We start from the raw sequence: 25,151 nt of genomic DNA on the forward strand, positions 1-25,151 counted from the left end.
ATATATATGTATCCATTTTCGAAATTGCATAGAACTTGTATATGTTATTAATCGTTTCGTTTCCTTGCAATATCACGAATAAGCTTTTCACACATTTGATCTGTGGTTGTAACTTTTGTATGGAAAGTGTAACATCGTTCCAGATAAAGGATTCATAATTAAAAGCAAAATGTCTCTGTGGGCAAAAGCACAGCAGTTACCACAAGATGCATTGCAAGAAGTACGTTCAGTTTATGGGGAGCACTTTCCAATAGAGGTCCGTCACTTCTTATCTTCTTGGATAGAAGAAAAGATGTGGTAAGTATCTTGAACCTGTACGAATCTTTTGTTTGAAATCATTCAGCTGCTTAACGACGATACGTTCGTTACAGGACCGACATAGAGCCTGATAATCCTCAATATGAACAATACATAGCTAATCTTGTCAGAGCTCTGATACAAGAATTAGAAACGAAAGTAGCCTCTTTAAATTCAGACGACATGTTTCTTACAAAATTAAAGTTAATGGAGGCTGCTAAAAATTTTCGTGTAAGTTTCGCAGTAAGAGTTTTATTTATAACAAATTCTGATGGTACTTTTTCCTAACGCAGCATAGATACACAAACAATCCAGGAGCATTGTTTAGAATAATCAGACATTGCCTAGGGACGGAAATGAAGTTAGTGGCTCAGGTAGAGAATTTAGGAGGCGCTTTAATGAATATGGCAGGCGGGAAAGTAGGACTGATAAGTGACGCTGTCGCTGAAATAGCTCAACACGTTGAATCCTTGCGGCGTAGGACGCAGGAGACTGGAGAAGATTTAAGGAAAATGGAACAGGAGCAAGAAGCGTTCGCTATAAGTTATCACGAGTGTACTAAGTTGAATGCTCACCTTCAGCATCTCGCGACACAGCCGCAGAATCAGCAGAATTTAGACTTGGAAAAGAAAATAAGAAGGCAGAAAGAACAACAGGAACAGTTACTGAATCACAAAGTAGCGGGTTTGATGCAATTACGATTGACGTTAGCCGACAAACTGAAAGATACTATTACCAGATTAAATAGTCTGCAATCGAGGGTTTTGGACGACGAGCTTATTAGGTGGAAAAGAGATCAGCAGTTGGCGGGGAACGGTGCACCGTTTAACAGTAATCTGGATTCCATTCAAGAATGGTGCGAGAACTTGGCTGAATTGATTTGGCTGAACCGGCAGCAAATCAAGGAGGCGGAGCGCTTGAAACAGAAGTTTGCTCTCGATCCGCCTGGAATGCAGGATATTCTTCCTACCTTAAATTCTCAAATTACACAGCTCCTTAGCTCGCTGGTCACGAGTACGTTTATCATCGAGAAGCAACCGCCACAGGTGATGAAGACCAATACTCGTTTTACGAGTACGGTGCGTTTGCTCGTCGGTGGAAAATTGAACGTTCACATGACTCCGCCTCAAGTAAAAGTGAGCATTATCAGTGAGGCGCAGGCAAATGCTTTATTGAAAAGTGATAAAATGGCGAAGAACGGAGAAGCGAGCGGTGAAATCTTAAATAATACAGGAACGATGGAATATCATCAGGTAAGATTAAAACGTTAACACGGTTTACGATATAATTCAATTGTCGAGATTAGAACGTGACAAATTTTTTATTCAGGCAACGAGACAACTCTCTGTCAGCTTTCGCAATATGCAGTTGAAGAAGATCAAGAGGGCGGAGAAGAAGGGAACGGAATCAGTGATGGATGAAAAGTTCTCGCTTCTCTTTCAATCGCAATTCAGCGTCGGTGGCGGCGAATTAGTCTTTCAAGTTTGGACATTAAGTTTACCGGTCGTAGTGATCGTGCACGGGAACCAGGAGCCACACGCGTGGGCCACAGTTACGTGGGATAACGCGTTTGCCGAACCGGGCAGAGTACCGTTCGCAGTACCTGATAAAGTTCCATGGGGCCAAGTGGCCGAAGCGTTGAACGTTAAATTTCGATCGGCGACGGGTCGTTCGTTGACAGAGGATAATCTGAGATTCCTCGCGGAAAAGGCATTCCGCGGTGGAAACGCGACCGGACAAGATTACTCCAACTTACTTTTGAGTTGGGCACAGTTCTGCAAGGAGCCGTTACCCGAAAGGAATTTCACGTTCTGGGAATGGTTTTACGCTGTAATGAAACTGACTAGAGAGCATCTGAGAGGTCCGTGGATCGATGGTTACATACTTGGATTCGTGAGAAAGAAACAGGCGGAGGAGATGTTAGCCAACTGTGCATCGGGAACGTTCCTCATGCGATTTTCGGACTCCGAGCTCGGCGGTGTTACCATCGCCTGGGTCGGAGGTAAGTACATAGTAAAATTTGCTATCTCCCATCAGATATTGTTTGATACTTTACATTGCCTTTTTAATTTATAGATCAGACCGAAGTCTTCATGCTTCAACCGTTCACGAGCAAAGATTTCGCGATTCGTAGCTTAGCCGATCGCGTGTCCGACTTGCAACACTTGCTTTATCTTTATCCAGATTTATCAAAGGATCAAGCGTTCTCCAAGTATTACACACCGTTCACAGGTAATTATTTAATGTTTAGTACTGCCTGTCGGTGTTATTCGTTACAGTGCTTCGAATTTGTACGGTTCTCTTCAGAAAATCAGTCCACGTCGACGAATGGATACGTAAAACCGCTGTTGGTAACGCACGTACCTGGCTGGGGTGGACCGGGAGTCGGTGGCCAAACACCGTCCCATTCTTCCGTGGTCGGTGTAGGAAGTAGCGGACAAAGTGGTCCCGGTGGTAGTTACCCAGCGACACCGTCCACTATGTTTCAAGCGCACAGTCCCGATCCGTCTGTAACACGCGACACGCCGTCAGTGGCTTCCAGGTCAGTTAACTGGATCTAAATCGATCGTACATCTCTTTCATTTCTAACATCTTTAATCACGATAGAAATTTCACGCAAGATATGCAAAGATCGGTTTTTTGTGTCGCTTGCGATACGTTTAAACAAATACATTTTTTAAAGAAAGAATTTTTTCATTACCGTACAGACACGATAGCGAACCGACAAGCCTCAGTTAGGACACTTAAAGTTAACACAAAACCGACGACGTAACGAATTCGTAAATATCATGGAGACAAGACATTCCTACGATGGACGATACTTTGCATATCTTTTACACGTATCCTATCGGTGCATATGAGCGTCAGTATTGTTTTTTATATTCTCTTTTTGTGTACGTTTACCAGGTTATTATATACGTATAGTTGATAACGTTGATTGAGAAGTTTCGCATTTTGTAAACTTTTCTTATGAAACTTTGCAACTTTTATACTATTCTCGTATTGTGAAATATTTACTTAACGTTAAGTCGTGTCAAACGAATCTACAATTAAGAGGACTACACACTTGAGACTACTGGGTGCATAAGAATTACCAAGAATTTTTATAACGTTTTTCATCGACTAGTCTCTCGGCATTATTTCATTTGTTTCCTTTTTAATTTAACGTTTGTTATATTCATTTCATCGATCTTCATGCCACCCAGTATTCTACTTTTGATATTATGTTTTTGATATATATATATATATACATATATATATACTGTAGCATTAGGTGAACACTATTAAAATGCTGGATATAATTATTGGTCATTAGATTTCCAAGGTCCTCTGAACAAAGCTAATTAAAATCAAAACATATTTTTAAGGATGAATGTATATCTAGATGTTATAGACATTTGATGTTATAGACATTTGATGTTCTACGGTATTGAACGGTTGAGTTATATTTGGAAATTTTATCGAATTGCTTGAAAAGCGATTTACAGGAAAATCCGTCCAACGGATAGGCATTGAGAGGACTTGGACAGAACGACGTGGCCTTTTGTTTAGTTCGTAAATTACTTCTGAATTTGGTAAAATTATCGATTTTTCTTTTTTCTTTTTTCTTTTTATTACTTTATGTTTCTTAGATAGATACGGCTTATCCATGGCATGGAACGATGAAGCAAAATAAGTTGAATACTGGAAGAAACTGTTGCTTCGCAGTAGTGTAGTATTGAATACGTGTACATACGTGCGTACATTTGTCTACGTACGCGTGTATCTGCATATTACATAATTCTTTTCATTACAAATCGTTTTATATAATGATAGTTGAATAAGCAGAGTCGCGAAGCGAATCGCGCGTAACGCGGGATTCGGGTAAATCGAAGGCATAGGCCTGGAGCAAGCCGGTACAACCACAACAATGGAAAGTTAAATGCTACTCCTGAGAATGCAAAAAAAGACGCAGCTCCAATCACGATGCACTACAGTTGTTATTACTGGCAATCGAGCGTTACCAGCTCGAAGAGTTTCGTTACGGTTCGATGAGTACTCGTACCGTTTAGAAGTATCATCTAAATATGGTGAACACTCGACTTAACGAGGAAGAGTAATCCGATACGTGTACGGAATCGTATGAGATTATGTGGAAACGTTGGGGATGATTCCGTGAAGAGTGACCGATCAATATCGATTGACTTTTGGGGATTCTTTGTGGTTGTTAGTACTTCCTTTGCCGTGTTGTACCGGCTATCCGGCTAATCGGTCACACGCTTCGATGAGACACGCTCTCAAATCGAACGAAGAACAATAGTTGATTAAGGGTACGCAACGCATAAAAGAAAGAAGATGACGATGAGAGAAGGAAACATGAGAATTTAATCGTGTCGTTGTAGAACATACTTGGATTTAGCGCGAGTCTTACTATCCATTACAATGCCAGTGATTGGGGTTGTGTTTTGATTTGTGGTAGCTATGCTCCGGGCCTTGGCCAGTCGAGCGTCGGGCGAACAAATGCGGACATGGACTATGTGGAGCTGATGAGTCACGGTGAGCTGCCTTCGATCGACGAAAATCTCAACTTGGACCCGTTTAGCTTCTCCGAGTTCATACAATCGTACAACACTAAGCCGCAATAGGTAGGTCAGGCGCGATAATATCTGTGCAGTGGTGCCTGTGTAGCGGGTCTCGACTTCAACGGGAGAAACAGATATCCGACCGTCTCGACGAGCACTTTCATTCCAATTAGAATGAGAAATATTGAATGAAACAAAGATATAAAAATGAATGCAATAAGTGTATCTTAAGCGGGCATCACTGTAACGTATACCTGTCGATTAATCGCCTTCGTTTCTCACTTTAATCAGATCTTTTTAATCAAGTAATCACGCGACGGATGTGTTCCGTCCTTATTGTTGTTTCATAGGGGAGGGATATGAATGGTCTCGTTGTCTTCAATTTAATGTCTAGCTCGCCTAATCGATTAGGTTTTACCATTACTTCTGAAGAACACGACATGTCATTTTTTTTAAGCTAGTGCGATAAATCAAAATCCAGAACAAACGCGCTGCGCGCTTTATCTGATTCCACCTTGGGACTAGTTATTCGTTCAGTTTTGTTACGAATGACCAATTTCTTACATATAATTTACAATCAGCGATGTTGGGCTTGGTTGAATTGTAAGCAAGCTGGTTTTTTGTATAGAATCTATCGAACCGTTTTTGTAATTTTATAATCTGTTGACAAGGTTACACATCGCAACTTGCCTGATTTTATCCGTGTTTCGTCTCGTCGATGATAAAACTTTACGAGACGTCGAATCACTTTTTACGTGTTTACGCCTGAGCCTAAGCCTTCTCTAAAAGGATGCATTACATTACTTGGTACAAAACGTAGAGGATATCGTGCAAAATATTGTAAGATTATAATAAGCATGTATCGAGGCATACGCAATATGAAAAGTACATACGCACGTAGTATGTAATGCTGTAGGTGCATCCGAGCTTTGTGCTATATGAAACAACGAGAAATATCTTATACTGGTATAGCGTGAAACGGATTTTGTTGCCTCTCTTCTTACGTACGTTTCGACGACGTGCCGTAATGTACGGTCTACCAAAGCTTCTCCATTGTTTTTAATGGCAAGAAAAAGAGAGCGCGCGAGGTAAGAGCAGCGAACAGATTTAAATAGAATTGCTGCGTATGTGATACGTGGAGAACGCGTAAATGAAGACAATCATTGTTGCGTACAGTAATGTAAATAGCGAGATCGCAGACGACAAAGCTTTTAATTAATTTATCGGTGAGAATCTTGCCGAAATTATGAGAGAGAGCGGGGTTTGTGCAACGGAGACAGAAAGTGAGAATGTGTACAATGTTGTGACGTAATTCACGTGACCTAAAAGTACGTGCCTTACGATTTTCAAATTTGCCCGAGTTCTATTTTTTGAGAATCGTTTAGACGTCGAGACATACGGCGGCTTATAGTTCAAATCTTTGATCTGTCGAAGATCCTTAATAAATTCGTAAATCAAACTCTTTTGTTTGCGCAACATTTTTCCTTTTTTTCTTTTTTATGAATAGCATATTTTTCGATTACTGAAACTAATCAGTCGGTAGAATTTAAGAACACTGTAGAGGATTCTTAAGCGAACGTTCATCAATCAATTCCTTTCTCTAATCATCGTTCCCTCCCCTGTAGTTTGTACACTATATTAAAAACAATCAGTTGTTGCGCGTAATTTGAAACATTTCTGTACGCTAAGCTTTATCTTGGGTAGCATCGAACGTGTCGTTATCCTAATTATATTTACTATACATACATATAAATATATTGTACGAGTGTACGGATGAAAGTGAGCCTCTACCGCGTGCATGTAAAGATTTAACGAACGTACGTTAATATTGTCTATTAATCTTTTATCAAAGATTAGAGTTTATTTTACTATGGAGAACAATTTTACTGTTTGTAAAGCATATACGTTATTATTACTTTTATTCATCCATATAATGATGAGATATATATATATAGATATCTATATATATATATATATAAGTGTAAAATAAGATGTGTTCGTACCGAATCGACGTATCGAATAAAATAGCCTTTAATTCGATCTCCGTCTATTCTTTCCAATCTGAAGTACCTTTCACCTTTAAGTATAGGACAACAGGCAGGAATATTACTTGTATGCGAGGGGATGGTAAAGTCAGGCACAGATCTCTTGGTTCGCTGTCTCCGTTACAGGATATCCGTCGTGAGAGTGCAAGCAGTCGCACTCGTCGGGAATGCAAGTCTCCTCGTAGTGGCCAGGCGCTGGATAACTGACTTGATAAATAGTATCAGCGCACATTGGATTCGTGGGTGGCTGGTACTTGGCCTTAGCTGCCCATGGCACGGTTTCTTTGGGAATTGGGCTCCACGGTTGATAGGACAGTTTATTGACGGTGTCGCATTCGATTTTGTCGGGCAGCCTTAAGAAAGAGCGTAATGCATTTTCCAGTACGTGCGAGGGGAGATGCAATGGATTTACCTCTTGTATATAGCGAGAGGTTTGAAGCTCTGCACCCATTCCACGGGACCTGGTTTCGCGTAGGAAAGCCTGGTGGTGGTCCTATCGTCAATCGGAGTATCGGCGCTACGAAGATTGTCACAAGGGACAACTAGATCAGGACGCATAGTCATTTTCTGCACGAACTCGCAACGATTCGTGGTCTCAGATTGCATCGGACCGTCTCCGATCATGCTTCTGCTTCGAGGTAATATCGGTGAACGTTTCTCGCTTTGAACCGGTTGATAACTCATCTATAAAGATCAAATGAAATTCGATCCGAGAGTTAAAAGAGGATGCGATGGAAGTACTTTGCTCGTTGTATCCGTGGATATCTTGCCGTCCGGTTTCGATATAGCGTTGCAAGGAAGAATAGGCTCGACACGTTCTATCTTGCCCGACTGCAAATAACTTTCTTTGTAGATCGTCTTCCCGTGGAATTGACCGCCTCGAGGGAATACATCGGCAGCCACAGGTTTAATAGGCTTCTCCGTGCAGCAGCCTTCCTCGTTCTTCAAGAAGCTTTCCGAGTACGTCGTCTTACCGCACATCGCGACATCCGGGGGTCTTTAAACGTTTCCGCGAAAGCATTTCGCATCTAATCATTATCGAACATCGGAACAGATGCAATAAAGTGCTGATCAATACCTGTAGATCGGTTTCTGCTGCCAAGGGCACGCTTCCCTTTCCTCGATACGAACTGGCTGATAACTTAATTTGTGCGTAGTGTCATGAGGAATCGGTTCGCTCGGAGGACAGTAAACCGCGATCGGTTTAAAGTTCATCGTTGGCTCGGTGCAACCAGGATCGACGTAAGAAAGCTTGGCGGTGGTGCTCGCGTCCAGTTTGCCTGTGCTCAAACGGATGTTCCCGCAAGGAACTATCATGTCTGGCTTCTCCACGTATTTCCGCTGGAAGTCGTGACGAACCGTGGTGACACAGTCCATGGGACCGGTTCCGATCATCGACCTAGTTCGGGGGAGAGAATCCGAGTGACTCCTGGGCTTTGACGTCGTAGATTCGATTTTACCTTTGCTTCGGAAAAATCGGTTTCGTTTTAGGCACGTGGCCGATACTCTTGTAACTCAATTGATTGGTGGTCTCGCCGGCAAATCGTGCATCGGACTTGGTGAGAGCAGGCTTAGGTCGGATCGGTTGCGATCGGCTCCGCCGCATTTCTGCGTGGTCCACGTTGAGGTAGGACATGTGGTACGTGGTACTGGTGTCGATCGTCTTCGACGGTGGATTGTACATTCTCACGGGGGCAAACGACTTCGCTCGCATTGGCTGAACATATCTCTTCATGCACTAAAGAACGTGGGACGGTACGTATGTAAATGGTATTTGGCTGGATCGGCGATAAGAAAGATGAGCGAATTCGTTACTTTCACGTTGCATGGACAGGGACATCCCGGCGGTTTCTGGCACATCGCTCGAGGCAATTGCACAGGCTTCTTCTTAGTGATCTCTATCACCTCCATCGTGTACTTGTATTATTATTTATGCCTCTCTATGTACTCATCGGTTAAATCGTTTCGTTTGAATAAACCGGATTAAAGACGCGCGTCGGTCGTCGATAAATCTCGATTGCGAAAAGATTCGCGGTGTATAAAATAGGATTATATAAAAGAATAAGGTGTCGTAGCTGGAAATGTCAACCTTTACATTTTGTGATTTCACTGAAACAGAAAATTTAACAAACTCATACATCGAAGTTGGTGTTGAATCACCACTATTTATACGATAAACAACAAAACATCGGCGATCAATGTAGAACAGAAACGACGTGTTCGGTCAATGAGATTCATAGATCAAAGCGATTTATTCACATATCGTACTGACTAAGGAATTTCTCTCACAGCTACTGATAGAAAATTTATTTCTTCATACGGTTCAGGTCAAAAATATAATGTGAGCGACGTTCATTTAAGACTATAAGAACACGCTCCAACTATATCTTCGTTAGTTTAGATCACAGTAAATTTTGGAGATTCGAGAAATACGTTTTCCCTGACAAGTGTTCAGTTGGGACGCGCGTTAAAGACGTGCAGTTTTACGTAGGTATAGAGATATATCGGTAGTGCGTGGAAGACGTAAAATATTTGAAAGGGACACCGTTTACCTGATCGTAAGACACTACCATCTCTAGCATACCGTCACACACGAAGCATATCGAGAAATGTTGTTTTAACATTATATATATTTACTGTATACAATATAATTATACTATGATTTACGTTAGTATAGTCGAATTAAACGAGAACGGTATAGACATAAGGCAAATTAAAGTATGTCGATAAATAATACATAGACCGTAGATTAGAAGCTGGCATTTGAAAATAAGAGGTAGTGATGCTTTATAAAATTAATAGAAACAGAACGGATTGGTATGTAATAAGATGCAGCATCTGCGATGCACTGTAAACAGTTCGTTTCACTCGACAGAGATCCAACATCGTATCTGGAGCATCCGGTCAATCTTTTCTAACACCAAGAGAAGAAGGGGCTCTTGTTCTGGAAGCGCTGCGTGAACGTGTCAGAAAATGAGAATAATCTCGGTGCTCCGTTCCCTTTGGCCCTGTAAAATGATCAAATCATCTTTTTACATCTTCGATCGCGTTACATCCGTATGTGTGGCTACATACTTTTCAACGATCACAGCAGGCATTTGGACCAGTTGCACGGGGCTTTTGGCATCCTTTAAAGCTTGTTGCAAGTTCAAGATCTGACCGCGCATCACGCTCATCTGCTTATCGAAATGGGGTCGATCAAAACCTTTGTCTTGCTACAAAAATTAATATTCCTCATTGACGTTAATCCGTATTGTTTAAACAACTGTCGTCGAATAGACTTACTTTAAATAAGTGATACAAATCGTCGCAAAGATCTTGTACAAAATTTTGATCCGAGAGCTGCGGTAACACGAGCTCCCGCGTTACATCGCTGAAAGGTTGTTTCGCTTGGCTTAACCAAGCCCAGTGATAAGGATAGGCACGCCACGAATCTGGGTGTTTGAAGGGAAACGCCAGACCATTGTCTATCGCGGCTATCTTTACTTCACCCTGTTCCGACCCATTTTTCCCATTACTGTTATCGTATTTAATTAACCAATTATCGTTACCTTTTAAAGAGATAATGATATATGTAAAATATAATTTGATTATCAATATAAAATTAAAATTCGGTCTTACGAATCGTTACCTCTGTCGGTATTCCTAATTATATAATCCAAGATAACTAAACGTTCGAATTGGAGTTGGAACTCTCTGCTGAGATGGGGCGACAGCGGTTCGCTCTCCCATCGCCTTAGCCAGTAATCGGCGTCCTTGTAACCGTCTACGAAAACTTGAAAAGAACCGACTTTCGGCGGCAAACCGACACGATTGAAATGGGAGCCCACCGTTGGAAACTGATCGACGATGACTTGTTTCATACGAGCCTTTTGACGGTCTAAGCGTGGGTAGTTAAATGTTTTACTGACAAGTTTAACTACTCTAGTGTTTGGAACTATCCCCAGGCTCAATTTACGGTCAACTAAACTTGCTCCTGCCTCGCTGAGATATCCCTGATTTGGAATCAGACAACTTCTTCCAAAACAGCAGGGACAACAAAGTTTGTGCATCCACTTCGTCCATTTCGGATTCAACCTTCCGTAAGGTTCTTCATCCTTTGGCTTGAAAACACCGATTATCTTCTGCAATGAACGTTTTTCCATTACGGAGACATCAACTCATCTGTTAGATCTCGATTTTTAAACAGGTATACCTTACCCCTGTGGGGTTTTTTACAAAGTAACTGCCACTGGAGCCTTGATATATCCTCTCAGGGAAGATTCCAATATCTATTGCAAATTCAGCCTGCCATACTAATTCCGAGAACTGCGGATCATCTGTAAAGTACAATATGGAAGCGTGAGCGTTCGAAACAATCTTTAAACCTGAATGTGTATAAAGGACAACGAACCAGGGAAACGATTGAAAATCACATCAAATTCCATACGACCAAGGAGAGGCTGGCTCTCCCGGTCAATTCCAGGGGAATCAATGGCTATGGCTTGCTCGTTGCTCAGGTTTGGAACGAATTCAACGTCTGGTATCAGTTCCGGGCACTCGTTGTTTGCCGGCAAGCAGTTGTTGGTTGTGATCGAGAGGTCTACCAGCGCATCGGTGTCGACCAAGGCAGGAGTACTGGTATTGTTCTGACTATGATATTCTCGATAAGGCACGTGTAATTGCCGCTGTTCGGAGTCGCTCATCACAACCGAATCTGCTGGTTGGTCGGCAGATTCTTTTATCACACCGGCCACTTATACAGATGGTTTATGACTAATAATCCGATTTATTTCCCCATATTCTATCTGTCTTGTCAATGACGCACACGATCGAATTCGTGTTTAACAAGTATTTTCACCATTACGAACACCGAAGTAACCATTGCGTCATTAAAGTAAACAAATATGAATAATACGGGATCAATTAATGTACGAGAGCAGCCATCCAATAAAGAAATATGTTTGCAACGTTTTCGATAACGTTCTACTACACGATCGCGACCAGTTAGGTAATGTAACTACGACTCGTCACAGTCGTCACAATCGTCACTCCAGTACACGATATCAGCTGATAGGATTAACGCCATACCTAATATTTCCAACACCACCTCGTGTACACGTAATTCATTCGATTCTGAACCTTCTGGTCTGACACATAGACAACCCTTGCACCGATGAAGAGACAGAGTGGCAGAGCGATACTCGCGCGTCTCTCACGGTGTCTCACCCCCTACCCCACCTAACCCTACGTTCCCTACTTTGTTGTAAACCGGCAAGTCTTCCGTCTTACCTCTCGATACAGTCTTTGTTACAAATTGTAAATGAACTGCTTGCAACTGCTTGTTTTGATGCCGTGAATACACATCGAAGTATTGAAACATGGTAAATTTAATAATTGCTCTATGTGAAACAAGTGTCGAAATATTACTTAATTCATCTATCGCACACTTTCGTTTCAGCTACCTCTATCATTGTTAAGAACAGCCCAGAATCATCCTATGGTATGTTTATACATATTTCTAGGATCCAAACAACAATTAAGACAGTGATTAATTCATCAAGTAATTTAATGTGTTCCCTAGCTAGTTGAATTAAAAAATGGAGAAACCTATAACGGACACTTGGTTAGCTGTGATAGCTGGATGAATATCAATCTCAGGGAAGTTATATGTACATCCAGGGTAAATAACTTAGAACTCTTCTACGTCTCTCCTGTTATACGTTACATTTCTTCGATACATAATTTTCATCTTTCGTATCATTTAGGATGGAGATAAATTTTGGAGAATGCCAGAATGTTACATTCGTGGTAGTACAATTAAGTATTTACGAATCCCTGACGAAGTTATAGACATGGTAAAAGAGGATGTACAAATGAAGTCCAGAGGACGTGGAGAGATGAAAGGGAGAGGACAAAATCAGCGAGGCCGTGGTAGCGGAAGAGGTATTACACTAACAAGAGATATATATACTTCCTTTGATAAGATGATTCATCGGAATGTACAAGCAACATGATACAATGATAATCATTGCACGTTATTATTACGGTCAAATTTATTATTTTTCTACTATTTGATATGTACTTCTTTGCAGGTACTTTTGGTCGTGGTGGAAGAGGTCCAACGGCTCTTGGACGAGGTGGTGGTAATCAAGGAGGAAACAAATCGCAAAATAAAGCTAGGATGAAATAAGATTTGTTTTAGATTGTACAGTAAGATATTTATGGAAGAAATAAATATAACTAAATACATGCGTTGTTTAAGGTGGTTCTTTCTACCACCGCCCAAACAAAGGAAACGAACATTAAGGAAATGCGAGTATAAATGCTGTTACATGAAATAACGAATCATAAAAAAAAAATATTTATTTCATTTACAAGGGATAGAAGACAGAACGTGTACTCTTATAAATCTATTTATACAGAAGATTCTTACTCATTAACCATGGAATAAAAATTAAATATATAATTTGTACAATAACATTGAACTGTTTATTGTAGTCCTTAGAAGAATAATGAATCAGCTATAATGATTTGATTACGATCATGTGTTCATAAGGTTTGTCAGATCATAGAAAATATGTATACATCAATTGTTTCGAAGTATGCGTTATGCTTAACGTAGATACATAATGAGAAATATATAGTGTACCGATTGGTTTCATGTGCCTGTAATAAGAAGCGTTATAAATATACTTATTGAAATGATAAATTCACATAAAATGAACTGATGTTACTTACATTACTGAATGTCAGAAATTGATAGTTTTCGAAAATGGAATTACGTTTATCGTCCTTCGACTGAAATAAGAGTGAACCGCATTAGAAAATGTAAACCACATGTTGCCTGTCATCAGTTTCATTTAAACTTACTGTACGAAGCTAAATCTATCTCGTCCGGTAATTCCGTAATGTTAACGTCAAATCGTTCTTGAACGTCGTTCAGAATCTTGGCATCGCTTTCGTCGCTGACTAAGGTAATTGCGAGCCCCTGTAAAAAATAAGTGATTACCAAAAATAGATACAGTAATTACTTAATTAAAGTATCGTGTAGTTATTTACCTTAGTGCCAAAACGACCGGCTCTAGCCACTCGATGCAGATACGTATCCGAATCTTCCGGCATGTCGTAGTTAAATACTATGTTTACACGTTCGATGTCCATACCTCGTCCAAATAAATTTGTGGCTACGAGGATTCGCTGAAAATCGCAATTACCATTTTTTATCTTATCTTACTTCAGTTTTGATTAATCAAATAAATAACGTGACAATTACTTTTTGGAAATCTTTGAACTGTTGGTACCTCGACAATCGTTCCTCCTGGGTCATACCTCTGTGTATACCGATCGCCGGGAAATTCTGTTCAGTCAGGAGTTGTGCCAACGCCATACATCTTTGTACAGATTTTACAAAGATAACAACCTGCCAAATAATACGAAAGTCAGACAAGAAAATATAATTTGTAGTCGTGTAGATGTTTAAGAGCAATATAAAAAGTAGTAAACGTATGATATGATTCAATGGAAACCTGAGGACAGACCTGATTGAATTCAAGTACATCGAGTAATTCAAACAGCTTCTTGTTCTTTTCGTTCTCTTTCAGTTTCACGTAATGCTGTTGTAGACCGTGCAACGTGAGCTTCGCCTCATCGTCCACATAGACTTCCATGGGCTGCGCAAAGAATGTTTTTTACAAGATTATCTATTTTACCTTAATGGTAAACACACCTTGATAATTTCTAGAGACAAATACAATTTTATAAGCCTAACGTACGTAAATACCAAACGAAACTCCAATTTGTATTGAAGTCACGACGGAAAAAAAAATGAATAAATTGACATTAGATGTAAATAAAAATTATAGAAACAAAATTTTGATATCTGTACGAAATGAAAGAATGATAAAAAAATGTTAACTATGAAGCAAGTGAAATGAGTTAGTGGAATATTTTTCTTTTATAAAAGTGTTCCAATTTCTCCCGCTTCCCTGATACGATGACATTTTATACCGAGCGATTATAAATGAAACTTGTTATTAAATGGTTTTGAAAACTTTTCTCGCTAGAGCTTTCATTCTTTTCTTTTGCACTTATTTGTCGATCGGATTAGTCATACTGGTTACATACGGTCCGGCGACTTCCATCTCTGGGTAGTGCCAACAACGAAAACTCAGCAGTCACCCCGACAGAGAACTAAGAAGGCGCACCCATGTTCGTGTGTGCCACACATCCGCTGGCCACTCGATGCCAAATCTCTTCTCCCGAATTCTGGTATATTTGAAATATATGTCCAGAATTGGCCTCGATCATCGTACGATGATTTGCTTGTATATATCACAAAAGTTTAATGCCCTCTAGGATATATACCATTCTTTTTTAAGGTCGCGATTTTGCTTTCGAGCAGAGGGCACGATCAAATTATTCGTTAACACTTCCATTGCTGTCCAATTTCACTCCTATTAATCGACCTCCACTAGTACTCGTTTGGCAAAATATTAAAATACAGTGGTTCTCGATTACATATTAAACGCGAACAAATTTCTAGATATATGCTAAACCCCGGTTTCCCAAATATCCTCTTGCATCTTCTTTCTTGTGCTCTTCTCTCTTCAGGTTGTCTTGACGTCTTCTTAGCCCCCCACCCGATTGAGAAACCGTTTTTTTCGATGCTGCTCTAACTGAACGAAAAATCTACCCCGTCCACCCCTTACAGTCGAGATATACAAATTCGTTTTTTCGCCCGACCCACATCCCGGCAGATACAACGTATCCCAACATTTGTGCAATGTTATCCCGCAGTGGACTACTTAAGAGATTTTAACATTGGAACTAGTTTCTGTTTTTTTAAGTATCGTCATCTTGATTGACTCGAGATACAACGTTAAACGACGATATCGTTTTCCCCTTGTTTTACGAGCAGATCATAGCCGTCCCGTGAACGGAGGAAAACTTTGGAGCAGCAACTCGTTACTTTCAAGTCGGATGTTTCGATCGAAATCCGAGAACATCGAGGGGCTTTTTTAAATTCTGTGTCACTCCATCAAAGTGTTGTCTAACTAGCCTAACCCGCGGGTGCGCCGTCAACGATATTTAGAGTATGGTCTGAGCTTTGTCCTGGGTATGAATACAGGGCCAACGAAGTAGGAGCAATCGAAGATCGAAGTGAAGAGGAAGATTTGTTAATTACATCTTGCATAAACTTTTTGCAGACGGGACGTATTTCCTTGGACAATGTAGCGCTGAACATCATCACTTGTTTGCCGTGCGGAGTGCTTCTAAATATTTCCTGTACGTCCCTGCGCATGTCTGTAAATTAATTAAAACACGTACGTGAGGAACCGGTCAACCAGAAAACTACGAAAGAGAGAAACGAATTCAAGTATACCTAATAGTTCGAGCATTTTGTCACACTCGTCGAGTATAAAGTGTTTCAAATGTTTCAGGTTCAATTTCTTATTTCGGACGAGAGCAAGAATGCGCCCCGGTGTACCCACAACGATATGAGGACACGTGTTCTTCAATACTTCTTCATCTTTCTGAATCGGTAGACCACCGAAAAATACTCCCACCTATTAACACACGTAAGACTTTGTAATGACCGTTCTAGTTCTCGCGAAAGACCATGTTTCAATAAATTCCTTCAGTGGTGAGTAGTGGTATAACAGATTCTCCATTATATTGTAAGATGCAGTTTGTTTCATCATACGAGAAAGCTTGCTACGATAGTTTATTATACTACATTTGTGATCAACTTACTTTCACATGAGGCATGTATTTGCTGAATCTTTCATATTCCTTGCTGATTTGGAAAGCAAGTTCTCTCGTGTGGCACATGACGAGAACATAAACTTGATTGTTTTCCGTTAATTCTAACTGCTGCAGTGTTGCTAATACGAACACCGCCGTCTTTCCCATACCAGACTTTGCCTGGCACAAGATGTCCATACCAAGTACTGCTTGAGGAATACATTCGTGTTGCACTGTAAATGATATTATCAATTAATATCTCTTCGAAGGAAATCGTCACAAATTATTTTATGTGATCAATGATCAGATAAGATAAATCATTCATGTACAATCTGTTGTCCCTATCTCATATCATCACCATGTACACTTAAACTTAGAAGCCTCTCGTTTCGACGTAGTAATCTTACCTTCGGAAGGGTGTTCAAAACCGCAGTCAATGATCGCACGTAGTATTTCAGGTTTAAGAAGAAAATCCCGAAATCCACTGCTGTGAATAGATACATATGTGCCCTTTACTTCTTTTTTGGCAGGAGCATCTCTGCTTCCATCGACCAACTGCTCGGTCTGTTCCTCATCTTCGTAATCCAAAAGGTCATCATTATCCGCCATCGTTAATTGGATATTTATTAAACTATTACTGTAATGAAAAAGAAATAATGTTGTATAATGAAAATAAAATATATGGAAGACCTACAATAAATACAAAGAGTTTTCTTTCAGCGGTGAGTGGTGATATAAGAGTGTCTCCATTATTTTGTAGGATCTCTTGTATTTATTTCATCATACGAAAACTCGTTACATACAAATTTGTGCATTACACAGAATCTGCTTTAACGCGCCTGCTTATGGCAATAACGATTTTTGTACAACCGCAAATATACCTGATATACCCGCCATTTTAGCGACGCTACACCATTTAGATTTACACAGAGAGAAGTGAACGATGTAAAATGAGACAATAAAAAAGTCATCGTACATCAATTAAAAAATGTAAAAAAGTAAACGCCTGTTTATCACTGATCATATTTATTGTACGTTTACTCAGTCTACAAACTCTTTCACGTTTTCGTCTACGGTTACGAGAAATACTCACGCGTTACTTAATTCTTACATATACAGTGCGATAATGGCAAAACTATTACGGTTGAACGAAATTTAAGAATATTCCTTGTGTGGCTGGTCATGTTATACGGATGGATCGAATTCGTCTGACTAATTAAACGTGGATTAAAAACTTCTGCCACTTACCTCCGGGCTTCACCGGACACACTTTCACGAACTGTAACAGACGATGCTACTAGAACAGAAGAAATGAAGCGTTGTTGCGCAGTGACACGGCGGCACTATGGCAGCTGTCTTCCGGAAGATCCGTGGCGCCAACTATTTACCGTTATATTCAAAAGGATCAACGTTCTAATGATGAATTTGATAATAAGATAGTTCCATTCTTTCAAAATCTCGAAAAAAAATTTTTCTTGGAATCTCGGAAAATGATATCAAACAAAAGTTGTAGGTACTGCTATTACCTGCAAAGAAGGCGTACAATTTTTGTCTATCTCGAATACTTCAAGACTAATCGATTAATTATATCGTTCATCGCAGTATTTCATCGTCCAGCGAAGGAAGGTGTTAATCGGGCACTGTTTAAATATGGTAAAGTTTATTTAATAACATCACAGATACAATAATTATGTACACAATTGTTGGAGAAAATGTTTAAGCCCGGTGGTTAAACACTTTCAACTATCTCATTGTCAATGTAAACACTGAAGTACTAGGTTTCAGATAAAGGTGCTCCGTAAGGGCGGACATTTGACAGTTTCGAAATAGAAACTTCGATCCTCGAAATCGTACTGCAGTCTAGAATTACGATTTTATTCGAGACACCAGCGTACACTGCTATTACACACCGTGTTTTCCTTTTCTCTCTCTCCTCCTTTGCTAATCATTAATATGCAATTAGCAGTCGTCTGTTCGGTACTCCTATTACGAGTTGTCGTTATTATTGTCCTCCGACGAAGACAATTTATCAAACACATAAAGTTTCAAGTGAGATCCATTTGTTTGGTTTTACCATTTGCGAGGCACATGGATTGAGCTCGGGCATAGAGGAAGTTGAATCTCTTAGTGGCAATGTTACTTCTATCAGAGAATCGGTAGGTGAGGGAGGAAGCACCACTTTTTCGGGAGCATTTTGAATAAATATTACTCTGAAAAACAAGTCTGGTTGGTGGTCATTGTAGAAAAGTAATTGTCATCGACACGGTATTAACTATCATCGGAATTGTTACGGACCTGTTGAATGTTCGCCACTTTCTGCATAGTGTAACGTATATCTTGCCCTGCATGTACATAAAAACTAAGCCTCCTGTAGAACCGATTACGACGACTATTAATTTAGTCCAAAAAGACCAGTCCACGTATCCGCGTCGAACTTCTTCCATCGATCTCTCGACCAGTACGTACAACGACCAAGCCACGCAGAGCGCGGCCAGTGTATGAAATATGACCATTACCCATAATTTACGAACTTCCAGGGTAGACATTTCGAGTTTCTCCCACTAAAAATTCATCGTGTTCACTTGATCTTCAAACAAGTCGATACGATCGGTAACGAATAAAAGTTTATAATACCTCGCAAAATGGTTTCGTCTTGGCATGCATAATAAATGTGAATTTACACAATTCACAAGCACGCGTGTCCGAAGCTTTTATCCATTGTTGGAGGCAAGCCTGATGCACGTAACGTAAACTACCACTGCAGTAACAGGGTGCCAAGAGAGGAGCACCCTCCTCACCCTCGCAATGGCATATTCTGTCGTTAAAAAGAAAACAGTATCTTTTATAAACGATGCACATAAATTTTTAATGTTGACGATCGTCGGTCAGATTTACCTGCAGATATCATGATTGCTGGAAGATAATGTGCTCACCGATGAGTGACAATGATCTGGTATGATAGTAACTACTGTTGCATAAGTTGATTCCTAAAAAATGCATGTTTCATTGGTACCGGGCGTAGAACGATAATTGATCCGAGACTTACGAGAAATTCGAGATACGAATGGATATATAGGAATAGAATTAAAACGTGCGTTACCCTTGGCGTCCATTCTGGTAAGCCTTCGCCACCAGCAGGGCTATTGTTATTGGAAGGATCAAGCGACAGAGGTGGTTGCCGGTCAGGCGGATTAACATTGATCTGATGAACCGGCATCACTCTCTGACCTCAGCAAAGATGTGATCAGTAATAAACAACATTAAACAAACACATCTTAATGAGTGTTCGATGATCGTTTTCCATGGGTATCATGTTTAAGGAGAAATTAATAGTTACTTAGATAAAACGTTTGTGTGCCATTATGTTTAATATTTAACTTCCTAAACACCTGAAATTATAGCACACTTGAAAAAGATTACACCGAAGTACATACATTATTGTTTCCACGAACATATTTACTTGTACAATGCCCCGATATTTGACTAGATTATTATTAAGAAAACATGACCAGATATACAACAGTTAATTCTTACAAAAGTTATTAAACGAATAAACATTTATTGACATCGACTACCTGTCCACAATCGTTAATATGCTCTGCTTGAGATATCAAACGTAAAAAGCAAACGAGATAAATGTTAATTCGGTCGTCGTATAAATGTCAGTGGTACGATATACAAACTATGTTGTAACGGCGATATGCAGAAAGTATTAGAAGAGTACTGCTATCGGTACTGTGCATTGTGCACACGAACGACTGCATAAATAAATGCAACACTTGCTACGACGCTACGAGAATTATTCGACAGAAGGAAAACAATACATTGGCGTCACATACATCTCATTTGCGTGGAAATCACGGTGCAGTATCGGTAAAGCTTTTATTCGGTAACGATGAATTTTCAAACGCACTCTCTCTATCTTCGACCGAGCCCGAACGATCGGCTGATGCTTAATAAATAAACGAATCTCTCGGTGGTATCGCGACGGAGATTTGTCAGAGAGAAGGAGCAGGAGGCCGAGTCGATGTCGAGTCGAAATCTGATTTTGACACTTCGTCTTGAGTCAATGACACGCTATCGCTATACTATAGAAAACTCGTATTCACTGCGATAAATTAATTAAGTCGCACGGCTTGACGTCTTCAGAATTCGTTGCGCCGTTAATTTATCACCGTCCACGATTTGAACACGCGCGACGAACCGCATCAGTATTCAAAAATACCACGAATACCGACTTCATTACAAATCGTAATCTATTCTCCATAACAGACCGTGCTGTATCTCATATTCGTTTCTCTGATCCGCCGCCATAACGCGGACGACGTAGGCGTGTCGTGTGCACAAGATCCATGGATCCAACCAATCCGACGTTCCAAAGTAACATCGACTATCGTTGTATCTGCGCCAGTTTTCAATTCAAATTTTTCATGTGCGACAGAAGCAAACGACCAAAAAGTTACGATACTGTTCCGTGGAAATGTTTATTTGCTTCCGTTACTCATCATCTCATCTCCTTTGAATAGTCAGTATCATTTTTCAAGTTGCTAATTCGTTTGCGTACTGTTAATCATGCTCGCGTCTTAAACTTCAATCGGAAGCAATTTTGGTCTCACTACTTTCCCTCGGTTTAGCGTAAATGTTTTATGTGGCAGGGAAGAAACGTTTTCTTCTTTAACATACTTTTAATGTATACATGTGTATATAATAACTATAAACTATTATAAAAATACGTAAAATACATAATGATTTTAGTACTATAATACTTTTCAAAAATTTCTTGAGCATAAATTATAATAAGAGACATGCAACCTCGAATCAGCTAGATGTAACAATTAGAATTTTAATCATATATGTATATGTATATATACATACACAAAAATTATATAAAAGATACATGTAATAGGCACTTTACGTATCATCACATTGTATATGTATAAATGTACGAAAATAGATATGACGTACATAGTATTTATAAAACTATATATAAAATATGTGTTAGATTATAACACAATTTTGCTTTTATAGAAATGTAAATCAAATTATTCTTACGTATCTCTTTAGGATATAATTTTCAAGAGCACTTTCATGTATTTAAGATCACTTGTACGGTAAATGAAACTTTTCAAAGAATAACAATAATAACAATAAAATAACAAGATTGAATTTCTTCGAGTCCAATAAGAATATCATTCGTATTTACTTAGGAAGATATTAGATTTCAGTCTTTCACTCATTGCCATTTATTATTATCATTGAGTGAACCATTTTTCAATCGCAATTCGTATAAAAAGACGATTTGATAATCTTCAAATTCATATAAAATGGACGGTTAAATTTGAATACTTGACAAACGAATATTATACGTACATCTAGTAAACTCTTGAACTCCTTATATACAATGGTACTTGATTAGGCGTACCGTTAATGGTACGCGTTATCTTTGGTTACTTATTTTGAAAAGCCAGATATCATCATTTAATGAGAGTCTCGGCTACTTTTGTTACGATTACGCAGTAACGAAGCATCCAACAGAGAGTAAGTACCAGGTTCGAATACTGGGGGGTACTCGAGACCAGGATAATCAGGCGGCGGTGATGTGGGTGGTGGTATATAGGGTAACGTCGGAGGCATTAGCGAATTTCTACCCGTGTTTCCATGTCCTTTCTGACAGAAGGGATGAGTTGTACTGTTCTAAAAAATAAGGTTCTATCGGTGTGTCGAAAAGCTTGCCACGGAAATTATTAGATAGGATACGTACTGTCAAATTCGGATTACACGGCGACGGTGTGTCCGGACTCCAGTCACTGACAGAACTAACCGAACTGAAACTTTGGCTCAGGGTCTGGGGACTGTTGCCGCTGAAAGTACTGACGGACTGACTGATCCCGCTATCACCTGGACTTTGACTATTCGATCGACTCGGTAATCGTGACTGATTGTAACATTTTTCTCTGAACAAGGCTCTGTGCAGTCTTGGCGATCCTATACAATTATCCAAGTTCATTTATACATTTCGTAGAAACGTGAAATGAATAGATGAGAGTGTCTATTTACCCAATATAGTTTTCTGTGCTTCCTTAGGTAAATCGAGGGTAGTCGGTTTTTGTTGGGATTTATTGCCAAAGAAATTCTTCAATCGATTCGTCTTCTGCACCTGCTCGCTTTTATCCAAGTGCATTTCAAATGCAGCTGTCATTCCTTCCTGTTCGAACGGGGAAGAAGGTATAGGAGGTGGTTGGTACTGTGCTACGTTTTTCAAACGAGTCTTCTCGTAATTAATATCCTTTTTATCGGTCCGTCGTAAAGAGTCTAGCCAATGCTTGTCCGAAGGAACGTGATCGCGACGACTCGTCAGGTTGAAGCTTCCTTTCCGACTGACGGACGCGTCTCTTCTTGCGCGTTGTAGAGTTTCGTAAACGTGAAACGTAAGATCGTTGCTGGATCCGGAGGAACCTAGTTAAGAAAAATATACAATTATACACTTATTTACGTACTGTTATAGTACTTGAGTCATGCAACGCGTAAGATGTATCTACCGTCGTTTCGTACGAGTCGCCTTGATACCGGTTTCATGTCCTCAGGTAAATGATTGATATTTTTAGGGAAGTAGTAATCGTAAGGTCTAGAAATGTCATGATTGCTTGAAGATTGTATTTGGCTCGTGTAATTACTATTATATTCACTCACGCTCAATTGTCTGTCGGATATTTCGACAATATCTGGTTTGCTGTGCGGCAAACAATTAGATTGCTTTTGGTCGCTCGCGACAGTTTTGCATTGAGACGGATTCAACGACTTCGTTTGCTGAGAATTTAATAGGTCTACAGGTTTCTTTTTGTTACTGATATAACAGAATTCGTTTGATTTCTTGTGGCATGAACTGTGTTTCGATGATTCGGCTTTATGCTCGTTTCTCTCCGAATTCATATCACTGCCGGACTGTCGCGTCGCATGAAAATTATCGGTACTCCGTGAATAACCGTATAAGGCAGTATTGTTTATCATCTCATCGTTGTTTTTACTTCGACCATAAACGTCGCTATTGAAACTTCCGTCAATGGCAGGCCGGAATTGTTCGTTGACCGTATCGTTGTCGTGAAAGTTTCTATGTTGGACGTGAACGTGATCGCTGGTCAAAGGCGTGATTCGTGGAGACGCCGGTCTAGTCGACGCTCTTGCGATCTGTCTTTGCTCTTCTTGTTGCGACAGCATGAACTCCTCTAGCGTAATAAAACCCTGAAGCTCTTCGGGTCTCCTATTTCTGCTATTGACACACCTAAATGTTAAACGCTGTTTCATTCACTTCTTTGTACGTTCGGACGATAAAAGAAAGACTGACGCTACTAATTTACTAAGGATAAAGGAAGATAGTAAAAACGAGGAAAGAGACATGCACAAAATATATACATATAAAATAAATTCAATCGATTTACTTTTCTTTAGTTATTTTATTATGAAACTTTTCGGACAACAATCTTTTATTAAAAATCTATTTCCACGTTCACCATCCGAAAGACGAGGCAAGTGATAAGAGTTCATGTTTAGTGAAACTTGTAAGAATGTAAAAATTAGTATTAGCTGTACGGCATGCAAGTAAAGACTGTTACCTGTCTGTGGTACGTCTGTAATCACCCATGTCTTGAGTACTGTTCGACATATCGGTAGCGCTATGAGATGCACACAATCCGTAAAACGTGCTTCCCGCGATCGTCATTTGTAGATCCGGTGAACTTGGAACTGATTCTTGTTTTCTAAGAAAACAATTCACGCTGCATATAGACTACGACCGAGACGACAGTTGAGCGTAATTAAATAATCTCACTTGTTGGGCGTGGACGAGGGAATGACTCTTCTGTAGCTCCGAAATTGTGCAGTTGGTACAGGTACATTGTGATTCCTCGTACCAAGGAACTTCAAGTATTTTCTGTCTAAGCTAGCACCACTGATTTCGTGATCCTTGTACGAAGATGAATCCTTCCGAACGACCTTCTTCAACGATCCGAACGATTTCTCGAAGTTCGGCTTGTACTCCGGCGTGGTCTTAGGTTTACTCTTTTGTTCGCCGTCGCTCTCGTCGGTTTCGCTGAAAAGCGCACTGTTCCGACTATGGCCATCCGCGCCTAGCGTTGCCTTGTTAATCGCGTCTACCCACAGGGCAAGAGAATCTTCCGTGTCCGCCGCGAAATAGAACACCGTCCCCGTATGATAAACTTTGAACGCATATTTCCTTGATTTCACCTCGGCTGCTCGCGACACGGTAAATCCCGTTAAAGATATTAGACAATCTGCTTTGGTGCTGTTCTGATTTTTGAACCTATATTCAAACGTAAAGATAAGTGCACGTTTTTTGTAAAATACGTCACGTTAAGGATGTATTGGCTATACAGTCAATCCCAAAAGTTTATGCACTTTAGAAACGCATTTTTTGAAAAGAAATCAGACGTCGGAAGAACATTGCTAATAATAAACAACAAAAAAAAAATTTTCGATTTTTCCGAGATTTTTCTAAGGGGTACCC

At 40.0% G+C, this 25,151-nt stretch overlaps 6 protein-coding genes and 1 long non-coding RNA gene across 12 annotated transcripts in view; 3 read left to right on the forward strand and 4 right to left on the reverse strand.

The window, feature by feature from the left end:
* Positions 1–6,899, forward strand: part of Stat92E (Signal transducer and transcription activator Stat92E) — a 7,916-nt gene extending 1,017 nt beyond the window's left edge. The window contains exons 2-8 of one of the 2 annotated variants that reach the window (XM_026818351.1): positions 144–297; positions 372–528; positions 591–1,550; positions 1,627–2,299; positions 2,374–2,529; positions 2,605–2,839; positions 3,006–4,245. In XM_026818351.1, the coding sequence (XP_026674152.1) occupies positions 170–297; positions 372–528; positions 591–1,550; positions 1,627–2,299; positions 2,374–2,529; positions 2,605–2,839; positions 3,006–3,036 (2,340 nt within the window). In that variant the 5' untranslated portion in view covers positions 144–169 and the 3' untranslated portion in view covers positions 3,037–4,245. Of the gene's footprint in view, positions 1–143; positions 298–371; positions 529–590; positions 1,551–1,626; positions 2,300–2,373; positions 2,530–2,604; positions 2,840–3,005; positions 4,246–4,756 lie in introns of those variants that run through there. The other variant, XM_018034094.2, reaches the window with a different exon arrangement.
* A 93-nt stretch (positions 6,900–6,992) lies between these two features.
* Positions 6,993–12,038, reverse strand: Pi4KIIalpha (phosphatidylinositol 4-kinase II alpha). Its single transcript, XM_018034093.2, has 10 exons — positions 11,298–12,038; positions 11,105–11,223; positions 10,536–11,028; positions 10,190–10,455; positions 9,980–10,119; positions 8,365–8,631; positions 7,983–8,303; positions 7,646–7,901; positions 7,317–7,588; positions 6,993–7,257 (listed from the first exon to the last, which is right to left on the reverse strand). The coding sequence occupies exons 1-10, from the start codon at positions 11,587–11,589 to the stop codon at positions 6,993–6,995; spliced, it is 2,691 nt and encodes an 896-aa protein (XP_017889582.1). The 5' UTR covers positions 11,590–12,038.
* Positions 12,039–12,161: 123 nt separating this feature from the next.
* On the forward strand, positions 12,162–13,135 carry LOC108630677 (U6 snRNA-associated Sm-like protein LSm4). Its single transcript, XM_018034098.2, has 5 exons — positions 12,162–12,267; positions 12,345–12,386; positions 12,468–12,566; positions 12,652–12,829; positions 12,979–13,135. Exons 1-5 carry the CDS (start codon positions 12,265–12,267, stop codon positions 13,074–13,076), a joined length of 420 nt encoding a protein of 139 aa, XP_017889587.1. The 5' UTR covers positions 12,162–12,264; the 3' UTR covers positions 13,077–13,135.
* Positions 13,136–13,349: 214 nt separating this feature from the next.
* Positions 13,350–17,986, reverse strand: Hel25E (ATP-dependent RNA helicase 25E). 2 transcript variants are annotated; one of them, XM_018034096.2, is made up of 11 exons: positions 17,879–17,986; positions 17,038–17,267; positions 16,640–16,863; positions 16,269–16,452; positions 16,071–16,189; positions 14,425–14,556; positions 14,160–14,306; positions 13,946–14,083; positions 13,757–13,874; positions 13,625–13,684; positions 13,350–13,552 (listed from the first exon to the last, which is right to left on the reverse strand). In XM_018034096.2, the coding sequence occupies exons 2-10, from the start codon at positions 17,237–17,239 to the stop codon at positions 13,671–13,673; spliced, it is 1,278 nt and encodes a 425-aa protein (XP_017889585.1). In that variant the 5' UTR covers positions 17,240–17,267; positions 17,879–17,986; the 3' UTR covers positions 13,350–13,552; positions 13,625–13,670. The 2 variants fall into 2 exon arrangements, with proteins under 2 accessions (XP_017889585.1, XP_017889586.1); XM_018034097.2 differs by lacking the exon at positions 17,879–17,986 and adding an exon at positions 17,724–17,816.
* Positions 17,987–18,273: 287 nt separating this feature from the next.
* Positions 18,274–20,938, reverse strand: LOC108630548 (E3 ubiquitin-protein ligase MARCH8). Its single transcript, XM_026818354.1, is given in 7 exon segments — positions 18,274–18,692; positions 18,694–18,840; positions 18,926–19,191; positions 19,265–19,445; positions 19,526–19,617; positions 19,731–19,853; positions 20,470–20,938. Coding segments are annotated over 6 exon segments (879 nt in total). The 5' UTR covers positions 19,848–19,853; positions 20,470–20,938; the 3' UTR covers positions 18,274–18,616.
* cnk (connector enhancer of ksr) overlaps positions 19,980–25,151 on the reverse strand; it is a 9,963-nt gene continuing 4,791 nt past the window's right edge. Inside the window, exons 7-12 of one of the 4 annotated variants that reach the window (XM_026818346.1) lie at positions 24,456–24,947; positions 24,241–24,384; positions 23,170–23,894; positions 22,688–23,086; positions 22,392–22,615; positions 19,980–22,324 (exon numbers count right to left, since the gene is read on the reverse strand). In XM_026818346.1, the coding sequence (XP_026674147.1) occupies positions 22,109–22,324; positions 22,392–22,615; positions 22,688–23,086; positions 23,170–23,894; positions 24,241–24,384; positions 24,456–24,947 (2,200 nt within the window). In that variant the 3' untranslated portion in view covers positions 19,980–22,108. Of the gene's footprint in view, positions 22,325–22,391; positions 22,616–22,687; positions 23,087–23,169; positions 23,910–24,240; positions 24,385–24,455; positions 24,948–25,151 lie in introns of all 4 variants that reach the window. The other 3 variants (XM_026818345.1, XM_018034401.2, XM_026818347.1) reach the window with 3 other exon arrangements.
* LOC113465049 (uncharacterized) overlaps positions 21,071–25,151 on the forward strand; it is a 9,154-nt gene continuing 5,073 nt past the window's right edge. Inside the window, exon 1 of the long non-coding RNA XR_003389885.1 lies at positions 21,071–21,155. This is a non-coding gene — a long non-coding RNA (uncharacterized LOC113465049). The remainder of the gene's footprint in view (positions 21,156–25,151) is intronic.

This window comes from Ceratina calcarata, unplaced genomic scaffold (assembly GCF_001652005.2).
Source record: "Ceratina calcarata isolate Rehan_Ccalc_2016 unplaced genomic scaffold, ASM165200v1 scaffold78.2, whole genome shotgun sequence".
Classification (NCBI taxonomy): domain Eukaryota; kingdom Metazoa; phylum Arthropoda; class Insecta; order Hymenoptera; family Apidae; genus Ceratina; species Ceratina calcarata.

Bases quoted from the DNA above. Each gene is read 5' to 3' on its own strand.
- LOC108630677 (XM_018034098.2), top strand. The intron at 12,387-12,467 runs GTATGTTTATAC...TGTGTTCCCTAG, and splicing joins CAGCCCAGAATCATCCTATG to CTAGTTGAATTAAAAAATGG. The intron at 12,830-12,978 runs GTATTACACTAA...ACTTCTTTGCAG, and splicing joins AGGCCGTGGTAGCGGAAGAG to GTACTTTTGGTCGTGGTGGA.
- Hel25E (XM_018034096.2), bottom strand. From the start codon at position 17,239: ATGGCGGATAATGATGACCTTTTGGATTACGAAGATGAGGAACAGACC. The intron at 16,864-17,037 runs GTAAGATTACTA...TATCATTTACAG, and splicing joins TTTTGAACACCCTTCCGAAG to TGCAACACGAATGTATTCCT. The intron at 13,875-13,945 runs GTAAATAACTAC...TATTTTTTACAG, and splicing joins CCGGTCGTTTTGGCACTAAG to GGGCTCGCAATTACCTTAGT.
- Pi4KIIalpha (XM_018034093.2), bottom strand. From the start codon at position 11,589: ATGAGCGACTCCGAACAGCGGCAATTACACGTGCCTTATCGAGAATAT. The intron at 11,224-11,297 runs GTTCGTTGTCCT...TGTACTTTACAG, and splicing joins GATTTTCAATCGTTTCCCTG to ATGATCCGCAGTTCTCGGAA. The intron at 8,304-8,364 runs GTAAAATCGAAT...CCCCCGAACTAG, and splicing joins CCGATTTTTCCGAAGCAAAG to GTCGATGATCGGAACCGGTC.